At 33.1% G+C, this 12,001-nt stretch overlaps 1 protein-coding gene across 1 annotated transcript in view; it reads right to left on the bottom strand.

The window, feature by feature from the left end:
* Positions 1–4,054: 4,054 nt before the first annotated feature.
* Positions 4,055–12,001, bottom strand: part of LOC125877673 (uncharacterized) — a 15,345-nt gene continuing 7,398 nt past the window's right edge. The window contains exons 8-14 of the mRNA XM_049558903.1: positions 5,971–7,199; positions 5,733–5,858; positions 5,454–5,650; positions 5,164–5,374; positions 4,825–5,062; positions 4,579–4,729; positions 4,055–4,501 (exon numbers count right to left, since the gene is read on the bottom strand). Coding sequence (XP_049414860.1) covers positions 4,190–4,501; positions 4,579–4,729; positions 4,825–5,062; positions 5,164–5,374; positions 5,454–5,650; positions 5,733–5,858; positions 5,971–7,199 — 2,464 coding nt within the window. The 3' untranslated portion in view covers positions 4,055–4,189. The remainder of the gene's footprint in view (positions 4,502–4,578; positions 4,730–4,824; positions 5,063–5,163; positions 5,375–5,453; positions 5,651–5,732; positions 5,859–5,970; positions 7,200–12,001) is intronic.

Below are 12,001 nucleotides of genomic sequence, written 5' to 3' on the forward strand. Positions count from 1 at the left end.
TTGATCGAGCTTGGAGCAGACTGATCCGAAGACGAGAGTGAGCACACGACGTTTTGTACTATTTCAGTCTCCATCTGTATATATAGACTCGTCTTTTTCCTTTCGAGACAGTCCAGTCTCTGTTGTCCAGTTTTGGGACTTGTACTCATTTTGTAGTAGCTCTGTACTAGTGACTTCCAGGTTTTGGGAGGGATCTTTATTTGTATTTATGTTTTGGTTTGCTTCTGCCTGTGTATATTGTTATTTGCCTACTCTTGTTTAATTTCTACCCTCAGACCCATTACTTGTTATTTCGGGTTACGGGTTGGCTTACCTACTGACGGGTTATAGTAGGTGCCATCATGACTTGAGAAATCGGGTCGTGACATTATGTCCATATTCCAAAAGTCTTAAGAGGTAAATTGGATCCATGTGCAAAAAGATATGTGTTTATTGGGTATTCAGACTTCCAGAAAGGGTATCGATGTTATGATCCTCAGAATAAGAAGTTGTATGTTACATTAGATGTCTCTTTTCATGAGAACGAACCTTATTATGGAGGGGGAGTTTTCGGTTCAACTCTTTATGAGGAAAATGTGAGTGAAGCACTTGAGCCGAACAAGCAAGATACTGGAATTCCATTGGACCAAGGTGAGTTCTTTGACTTAGAAGAACTGCAATGGAGATTGAGTAAGAATACACATGTAATTGAAGAGATTTCCTCGGATCATCCTATCCAGTTTTTCCAAATCTATCTGAGAGGGATGAAGTATCGATGCATAATGAAGATGCCGTAAAAGACCCCATATTAACACCATCAACTGAAGAGTCCTCACAGAATGTTCAATAAGATGTTACACCTCAGGTAATTCTCAATACTCTTTCTCAACTACCATCAAGATTAAATAGGGGTGTCCTTAGAAAACAATATGAACCCGATCTTAGAACCAAGGCCAAATATCCAATTAGTAACTATATCTCAAGTCATAGATTATCGGATTCATATGCTCTAACTGTTAATCAATTATCCAAAGTATCTATTCCTAGTAGTGTGCAGGATGCATTAACAGATCCAAAATGGACCAAAGCAATGTATGAAGAGATGGAAGCCTTGCAAAGAAACTCAACTTGGGAGTTAGTTCCACTGCCAAGAGAAAAAAAGACAATTGGTTGTAGATGGGTATATACTGTGAAACTTAATGTAGATGGAAGCATTGATAGATACAAGACGAGGCTAGTTGCGAAGGGTTATGCTCAGAAGTATAGAGTTAATTACCAAGAAACGTTTGCACCAGTAGCCAAGCTCAATACTATTCGTATTCTTATATCTATTGTAGTGAATAGAGATTGGCCTTTACGACAGTTTGATGTAAAAAATGTCTTTCTAAATGGTGACTTGGAGGAAGAAGTATACATGGAGTTTCCACCAGGCATTAAGCAAGGACCAATGCATAAAGACAAAATATGCAAACTGAAAAAATCACTTTACGAGCTAAAACAGTCGCCTAGAGCTTGGTTTGGGAGGTTAGCTTCAGAGATGAAATCTGTTGGTTACTTGCAAAGTAACTCTGACCATACTTTGTTTATTAAACAAAATGAGGGAAAGATAACAACATTGATTGTATATGTAGATGATATGGTATTAACTGGTGATGACCCCGAAGAAATGGAGAAACTACAACAATACTTAGCGACCAAGTTTGAAATGAAAGACTTAGGACAACTGAGATATTTCCTAGGTATTGAAATGTCAAGGTCGAGACAGGGAATCTCTCTTTCCTAGAGAAAGTATGTATTGGATTTATTGACAGAAACTGGAATGCTTGATTTCAAACCAGCTGAAACACCGATGGAGATGAACCAACAGCTTGAAATTTCTTCTGCGCAACAATTAACAGAAAAACTTTGTTATCAGCGGCTAGTGGGGAAGTTGATCTATCTAACTCATACTAGATCGGATATTACATATGCGGTAAGTGTGGTGAGCCAGTTTATGCATGCTCCAAGTATAGAACACATGAATGCAGTCCATAAAATCCTAAGGTATTTGAAAAATGCTCCTGAAAAAGGGTTGATGTACTCAAAGAATGAAGCACCAACTGTTAAAGGCTACACCGATGCTGACTGGGCTGGAGATCGCTCAACCGGAATTTCGAGGTATGACGCATGGTTTATGTGAACTATTATGGATCCAAAGAGTTCTGCGTGATCTTGGAGTTGAAAGTGCTGGACCTATGAAGTTGTTTTGTGATAATAAATCTGCAATTCAAATAGCACAAAATCCAGTGCAACATGATCACACTAAACACACGTCGAAGTGGATCTGCATTTCATTAAAGAAAAACTTGATCAGAAGATCATCCAGTTTCCATATGTAAAGTCTATAAACCAACTTGCAAATGTCCTTACAAAGGCAGTACCAGGAAAAATATTTCATGAAGCGATTGACAAGTTGGGCATGATAGATATCTATGCACCAACTTAAGGGGGACTATTGACGACAAGAGACTGCAATTCTAGGAAGTTTTATTTTAGTAATATTTATTTGCTGTTTTTTATATGTATTCTACCTAAAATAGAATTCTACCTAAAATAGATTTCTAGGTTTATTCTTTGTTGTATAAATACATGTATTAGTATAATGAATAGAAATATGAACGACATATTTCTTTATGTAAGCCTGCGACCTTGTTCAACACAATGATATTTCAATATCATTATATCTACTTATAAAATTTAATGCAACACTATTTCAGTATCATTATATCAACTTCTAAAATTCTTGAGGGAGATTTTGTAATTCTTACATTGGTGGCCGATTTGGTACAATTGTTGATGATATGCTATTTTAAATAGTGATATGCATAGTATAATAATTGGTGATTTGTTGATTTTTAACTGTTATATATTTTGATGGATGATATAGTTAAAATATTGATAATATGTTGATTTAAATTTGATGGATGATTGGCTAATATTTTGGTGAAATGTTGGTTTAGAACTATAAAAAAATTAATATATAATTGATGGTAAGTTTGATTTTAGTTATATATTCCAATCCTACAATGTGTAATACCATAATCTAATCAAGTATATATCAACTTTTTAGTATCATCAAGTTGATTTACATAGTGTACAATGTGGTGTAACCTTTGTATCAAGTTCAAATTTTAATAATTATAACAATTAAAAATAATTGGTGGATTTGTTGGTTAAAAATAAATAGTGATTTGTTGATTTAGTAAATTGTATAGTTAGAGATATTTTCCTAGTAAGTAATTAAAATGTAATACAAATTGAGCGAGTTGAGTTATGACCCGTACTTTAGCCCATTTCAACTCAAATAAATTTTGAACAAAACGATAACCCACATATTTATTAGTATAAAATACAGAAACCCCAACAATTTAAACGCTAATTACATCTTATCTCGAAAGTTTTTTAAATTATAATAATCTCGAATATTTCAAAACTCGTGTATATATTGCTCCTTCACCCGATACATAAAAAACGACTCATAAGTTATGTATCAGATACAAAAAAACTATAAACTAACTTCATTCGGATTTAGATTTGAAATAATTGAGATTATATATCAACAATAACATTTATAATTACGTAATTTTCTTTATTTATTAACTCACCCCAACTTAACCCACCCAAATTCAGTTTAACCCGGTCCATTTGATACACTAGTGGTGCACATCCCTTGTGTTGCCTTCCTTGACCTGTCAGCTCATTCAAAAAATTATAGGAGTACTTTCAATCACCAAATAGCTTGATTTCATCCTTTTTAGGCAGCCTATAGTCCAGGATAGGTATAACATATTCTATATATTTCCAATTACAAGTTTTGGTATGGTAGCTAAGTAAAAAAAGAAAAATTACATTGCTTATATATTTGAAGCTTGAAGGAATCAGGAATCGAATTATTCTTGTACTTGATTGCTAAGGCCTACTATATTCTAAACCAAAAATTTAGTAGATGTTTGAGTTGAAACACTTGAAAGTTTTCCCAACATTTCCACTTTTGTCCTAACTATTATATATAGAGAAGACGACATTTGGTCAAGTACCCACACACAAGTATCCCTGGACTTTTTTAGGACCAAAGTAGAGGTTAAAAAAGTATAATATGGCTCATCTTTAAGTCCTAGCTAGTGCCACCCCTAGCCCTTTCCATACGAATTAAATGCCTTCACTATTCCTGCTAACGTCCTTCTTCAACTGTAATCGTCACCTGATTGGTGGATACGATGTATTTCTTATCGGAGGAAAAAGAAGATGTACTAGAAGCATGCGTCCTTATTACAAAAGCTGGTCTATTAGGTGTTGGAAGGTTAGTACCTTCCCCTCCCAGCATTAAAATGACATCTGACATATTAGGACGATGATTTGGATCTTCTTGTACACACAGGAGCGCAATATTTATGCACTTTATTGCTTCACTTCTGTTGCATGATTCAAGTAATGACTTCTCTATTAATTGTGTCTCAGCTTTTTCTGTCCACAATTTCCATGCCTGTGATAATTTCTGTCAGAGAAACAAAACTAAGAAGAAGATGTAATAATTAAGTCATGGGAAGTTTCTTCACTTACATATCCCAACAAGTTTAAGGCTTCTTCTGACTGATAAAATCCTGTATTCCTTCTTCCACTGATTATCTCAAGTACGACTACTCCAAAACTGAATACATCTGATTTAATGGAAAACAATCCATCCAGTGCATATTCAGGAGACATATAGCCACTAGATTTCACCAGGTCAACAAAACATTATGTATAAGATTTTCTCCCAAGCTCCTTTTGTAAGAAATTAATGACAGGAAAGAATATTATACTTACTAGGTCCCCACTATTTTCTTTGTATTTGCTTCTGTTACTTTTCCTTCAACAATCCTTGCCAAGCCAAAATCTGAAATTTTCGGGTTCATCTCCTCATCTAATAAAATGTTACTGGTTTTTAAATCTCTATGAATGATCCTTAGTCGTGAATCATGGTGAAGATAAGATAGACCCCGTGCAATGCCCAATATGATGTCATAACGTTTCTTCCAATCCAATAAATGACAAAGTGTTCCATCTTGCATCGTTACCATGACAAAGTTTGTTACGTCAATAAAATTAAATCATTATAAGAAATGTATGACTTTGAGAATAAAGAACTTAACAAGGCTAACTCACCAAATATGAATGTATCTAAACTTTTATTCGGCATATATTCATAAAGTAATATTTGTTCCGTTGCATTGATGCAATAACCCAATAGCCTCACCAGATTTCGATGTTGAAGCTTTGCAATTAGAGTCACTTCATTCTTAAATTCATCTATGCCTTGTCCTGATTGACTGGATAATGTTTTCACTGCAATTTCTTTTTCGCCCGGAAAGATACCCTGCGAAAAAAATTCATCTCATTACTATAGGTCAATATGGCCATGCCAGTCCACATAGATGTAGGAATGAAGTTTGAACCTTGTAAACAGGACCGAATCCTCCTTGTCCAAGCTTATTCGCATTTGAGAAGTTGTCTGTAGCTTCCAAAATAGTCTCCAAGTGAAAATATGGAACATCAATCGCTTCATCACTGTTTTCATTCATTAATACTTTTGCTTCTCCTTCAGCTTTGTGCCAGTGAGATTTATGTGCCCCTTGAATACCTTTACTTCTATCTGATTGAGAATGACCTTTGAAATTAAGTTCAAAATGCTATAAGAGAAATATCTTCCAAAGTAAGATTCATTCAGCAACTACCTGCTCTTTTTGCAATTCTTCTTCTATAGTAAATGTAGCTAATGCTGCCTATGAGTAGAAACATCAAAACTGATATTGACGAAAGGATTGCTTTTAGCTTCATCGACTTCTTAGCTTTTGTTTGAGCTGAAAGGAGAATCATTGTTGTTAAGTGCTAATGTTAATAAGGAATTACATCCATAACATAGTACTTATATGAAATAAAGAGTCAAAGTATGTTATACTATGCTATTCTAACCTTCAGGTGAGCTGCGTTTGACAAATATTGTCCTTTCTGATTCAGTTGTGCTGAGTTGTTCCAGATTGAACAGATCCCCTGTCCAGATGGAACAGGTACCGGAACCATCATAAGTATAAGCAGTGCAAGAGCAATCGTTGAAACATGCAGATCTACACTGTGAGGCTGTCCCAACTGTGATATAAGTATTTTGAGAAGCAGGTACTTTCAGAATTGAACTTATCCATAAACTATCTTTGTCTTCAGTAATTGCATTACACTGCACCTTTTGGTCTCTTACACAGCCACTGGAATAATCATTTGAATTCCTTTCTGTATCTGATATTTGCTTGAAACCACTCAAACAATTGCAGGTTGCATTAGCTTCATCACAAACTCCAAATGCCCCACATATAGCATAAACCTCACAAAGTTGTCTCGGTTGAGACCAGAATAGATCCCAATTAATGCTGCCATCCAACCATGACAGTTGCTTAATTTGTCCTGAGACATCCATTATCAATCTTGATGTGATTGTACTACTGTAAAGGGAATATGTAAAATATGACTCATTCTCATTGTCAATATAGCTGTAATTATATATGTAGTTTAAACTCATCTCAGGTACTAAGCCGAATCTTTGGCCATCCCATGAACCACTTGCCCAATACTCTGTAGTCCTATTCCATTTTATAACAAACTGGGCATGATTTGGGTCTATTTCCAGAGAATACAATCCTGGTGCTGGATCGGTCAAACTCTTCCATGAAATCAGAACCTGTTTTCTTTGTGTACGTTTGTCATATCCAAGCTTAGCACCAGGCAAAAATGTGTGTGTTGGGTAGTCAAAACTTTGCCAAAGTAGTAAGGGCATTGATGCCTTTGACACATCACTCAAAATCAAATTTCCATCATCACGAAGAAGTGCAGTAACTGAAATATTTGGATTGATGTTCCCAGCAAGTGCAGACCAAATTGTGTTTTGAAGACTATCGATAAGAACCAAATTGCCTGGACTAATTGTCAAGTTAGCATCAGCACCACCAAGTGGTTTATCCCTGTTTGCTACCCAAACTACTGTTTGTGGGTATAATTTCTTGTACCATATGCCTATGTAGTAGGAGCGAGAGTCGCCTGGTCTGAAGAAACCAAGCTCAAAGTTCCCACCTGAAGAGATTATTGTTTGGCCTGAAGAAACAGATTCATTCACAGAAATGGTGTCCCCTCCTAGGGAAAGATTAGTGATGAGGCTAAAGCATAAAAAATGCACAAGTATCAGAATTGAACTGATATTCTTCATTTCTATGGCTGCACAATTTGTTGGTAGAATGAGTGGTCGTTTAAAAAAAAATAGAGAAAGCCAAAGGAGACTTCTAATTTCAGCTTTCGTCTAAAAAAAACACCAAAATTCAAACTTTACTTTTTTCTAGTCTTACATCGGTCAATATCAACCTTGACCAATGCATCTGCTGTATGGCTAGCTGTGAAAATGAGACCAAGTATAGGTGATCTGTACAGAATTTTATGCTTTGGACACGAGATAATTTGAAATTAGATCAATCTTTAGCCCATTAAGGTCCTAACCTATTTTAAAAGAATTTTCAATTGAGTCCAGTTCAATCTCCAATTTAACATGTCTTGACAATTTTTTCCATTAGCATAATGTTATTTTGAGTTGACTCTAAAGTTTTGATGATTTGGGACCTAATCGTGGGAGTTTAAACTGATTTTAACTGGTTTAAGTTGGCTAAGAATTAGTTAGTGTAATACTTACATAACTTGCGCTAAAAAATTATAGGAGAATATTTGAAAACATATGCTATTAAAGGGTATATCAACAAGATTTGGAACTCACCACTCACATACAAAAAGAAAAAAGAAGAAGAATTAAGAGCTTGTTTGGATTAGCTTAAAAATTGGTCAAATTTATTTTTAAGTCATTTTTAGCTTTTGAAAGGGTTTAGCAAGGTTAAAAATAACTTAAAATAACTTTAAAATAACTTTAAAAAAAATTAAAAATCAAAAGTAGGTCTCTCCATACTTTTTTTTTACTTGAAAGTTATTTAAAGTCAATTCAAACAGGCTCTAAGATATCAATAATGTTTAGATTAAGTGGGTTTGGGCAGATCATGATGCAAGTCGATTTTTAGCTTATTTTAGTGCATAATAAATTTGAGTAGATTATGAGCTAACTTGATTTTTACTTCATATTTTCAAGATCAATAACTCATAACGATAAATAGGAAGAATAATGTCAATGCATTAATTTTGTGAAATGACAAATATTAAGAATCGTTTATTTTAGTAAAGACGACATATAAATAGGAACGCACGGAATAATAAATAATGCAAGTGGGTCTCTACAAAAATGGTGTCTCCTCCTTGCAAAAGATTGTCGGTAGAATGAGTGATTGTTTGAAGACACGATAATGAAAATGAAAAAGAGACTTTTCTGCTTGGAGTCGGAATTTTTTAATCTGTGGTCTACTTTTCTTTAGTCTTCGGTTTTTACTTTTCTTTAGTCTTCTAACTGTCAATATCAACCTTCTACTATGACTAGATAAAGAAAGGTTCATTTATGGGCTTATTAATATTATAATTGTAAAGATATATAGTTATAAGTATTTAATTAGTTTTTTAAAAAGAATAGTTATCATTACTATTTTCAAACAAACACGATAGTAAATGATAAAGAAGTACTTGTCATTTCATATTAGCTTCTTAGTGTTCCTCACATGCAGTACACCAATAATACTATACAATAGTTAACATGTACACATTGCATATTTTGGAAAACAACGAATCATTATCTACCCGAAGGATTTCTTCTTGAATATTCCTAGCATAATACAATCATCCCGAATACCTTTCCTATGACAACGCCTAGCCATATCCTACCGTCAATCATGACCAATCAGCCCATCATAGCCTAAACTATAGTTAAACCACACTCTCAATTAGTTAGACTCTGTATCCGAAGACTTACGCATGAAATTCTCTGACAATCTACACGATACTACACTAGTAAATACATATCATTAGTTTTGACCCTCCTTGCGGTTAGAATCCCTCCTCTCCAAGTTCTTCAAGATTTGAAGGCTTTTAGAGTAACCCTCATCTATTTTATCCTTGAAGGAGGGGATAAATATAAAAGAATTCGTGTTTTTGAGATTCTACACTGCCTGATCCACTATATCGGTTGGCACGCCACTATAGCGATGTCGCGGGGAAATTCTCGCTATGAAGGGATGACGTCAGCTCAATTAAGAAATCAATTTCCAAAATTTGTCGTATCATCCTACTTAAAATTGGCAGTGAATTTTCAAATAAAATATTCAGGATTTCACACGAGGTACCTTTGAGTAACGATGGAAGTGGTCATTACATTTTCATCCTTTCACTATTTGATTGTCTTATTAATGAATACTAGCTAGTATATGTGTCCACGCGATGCGCAGATAATATGAGGTATTATTTCTAAATACTTTAGATCGCGATATTTTGTTAGAACATGTTAAATGACACTACTTTCAAAAAAAATCAAACTGTCATATTCAGGGGCGATTTTATGTATTAATTTTGGGTCATCCGAACCCGTGGTCATCCGACTAAACTCGATATATTACTTCTATAATTATTAAAGAATATATTAAATTAAAGCTTGTTGAACCCGTTCTCAAAATGGCTGGATAGTTCACTGGTATCACTGCAAGATTTCAACTCACAGGTCGCAGGTTCGCAGCCCCAATTCGCTCCAATTTATTTTTATTAACTAAAAACACATTTTTCCTTAAAAAAAAAAAGCTAAATTCTGAAAGTTCTAAAATTCAAAACTTCAAAAGTTTCCTTCCCACACACTTTTCAAGTTCCAAGTTCCAACAATATTTTTCTTCTCTCTTCAAATTTGTTTTCTATTTTCTACACAAAGAGGAAGCTTCAAGTCTCCAACTTCAAGTCAAGAATTTAGAGAAATCATCATTGTCAAAGTTTAAGGTAATTTTAGTTTATGATTTCTCTTTTTAATAAACAAACTAACAAGATAAAAAACAAATATATATATATATGTATATATCACTTTAATTTTAGGATTTTCATATAAAAAAATATTGTCATTACTTATAATAGGAAATCATCAATAGCTAAAGAATTGATTATCTCAAACTTACATATTTTGCGGATGTAACTTGTAATGAATGTGTTTCATATTATATTATCAATTTTGAAGGGTGTGATTCTTTTTTTTTTTAATGTGAAAGGGGTGTGATTCCCTTATTTTTTTAAATGTGAAAGGGGTGTGATTCCTCTTCTTTCTATGAATATGTGATTTCGAATGCAAAAGAGGCATAAGTCCTCTTTTTATTATGAATGTGTGATTTTCTTATTGTTAAATGTGAAAGGGGTGTGATTCCTCTATTTTAGTTAGATTTGCAAGGATTGTGATTCCTCTATTTTATTTGAACTTGCAATGGTGTGATTCCCTTATTTTTTATTGTGAAAGATATGAGATTCTCTTATTTTATTTTAAATTTGCTAGTTAAATTTGTGACTAAGTTGAATAGTTATTTGCAAGAATAGTTGACTAAGTTGAATAGCTACGGCAAGTGTGGAAAGAGCATTCTCCTCAATGAAGCTCATCAAAAATGATCTACGTAATAGCATTGGTGAAGAATTTTTGAATGGATGTTTAGTTTGTAAAATAGAGCGGAAGATATTTGAAAATGTAAGTAATGATGCTATTATAGATCGTTTTCAAAATATGAAGTCTCGTCGAGTACAATTGTAAACTGATGATATTTTTTGTGGTAATGTAATTTTTATGTATTGCTCGCTTAGTTATTGTTATTATAAATTTTTTGATCTTATCTTTAAAGCAATGGTGCACCCGTTTTCTTAAAATCCTGGATTCGCCTCTGGTCATATTGTTCCTCAATGAAATATACACCCTCTTCTCCCACGTCCTGCCTCACCCAACCTCATATCTCCCATTATAAATCTATATGAATAGAGACAATGAATCAAGTCTTAAATTGTTATTATTAATTTTTTATTATCTTCATTTGGCTTACTATAATTATCAAGTGCTCTTCTTATTATATTAATTAATACAACCAAATTTAAATTGTTAATGCATTGATCAATAATTATGAAGTCTTCCAACTGGTCGTACTTTTGCATTATGTAAAATTTATTGTTCTGTCAAAAAAAAAAAACTTAGTTTTGAATGTCTTTTTCAAATTCTAAGCATCACAACAAGTCAATAATATTTTAATATCATTATATCTACTTAAAAAATTCAATGCAACACTATATCAGTATCATTATATCAACTTCTAAAATTCTTGAGGGAGATTTTGTAATTCTAACTTGATATTATATTTTCATTGTTTACATTCTTACTTTATAAGGTCTGCGTACATCATATTCTCTCCAAACCTCACTTGTAGGATTATTGAGTATGTTATTATTATTCAATTTATATATGTCTATAAAAACAAAAACAAAAAAAAGTTAAGCCCTCTCTATGAAATTTGACTTTTGACCCCAATCTTCTTGAGACGACGACACTACTTTTATGAGCTTGTGGGAATATAGGCAAATCTGATAAGGCCTCTTTTATTGGATGAATACTGTTTTATCGTGGATTTCAATTTGTTACCACGTAGTAGTGGTGTATAGAGGTGGCAAAATTAAACGTAATTCACTTAACTTGCTTAATCCTTTCAAGTTTGAGTGAGTTCTTGACTCACTTATTTATTAGGTCATTTCATTTCAGTCCATTAATAATTGGATTGATATGTAGTCCAAATTAGCTCAAGAGAAATCTTGTCAAAATATGTTTTACTTAATATGTTATATATAATTAATAAAGAAAATAATAATTGTATTAGCTACTAAAAAAATTATGAAAGAACAAAGTAAGGAAAAATTACAAGGATATTGCATTTAAGACTTTAATTTACATTATAAAATATACTCTATTTTATTTACAAAATTAAGTTTTTAATTACAAATATAGAAATTTAAAATACTACACGTTTTTTTTTTTTTTTTT

This window comes from Solanum stenotomum, chromosome 9 (assembly GCF_019186545.1).
Source record: "Solanum stenotomum isolate F172 chromosome 9, ASM1918654v1, whole genome shotgun sequence".
In the NCBI taxonomy this organism is placed as follows: domain Eukaryota; kingdom Viridiplantae; phylum Streptophyta; class Magnoliopsida; order Solanales; family Solanaceae; genus Solanum; species Solanum stenotomum.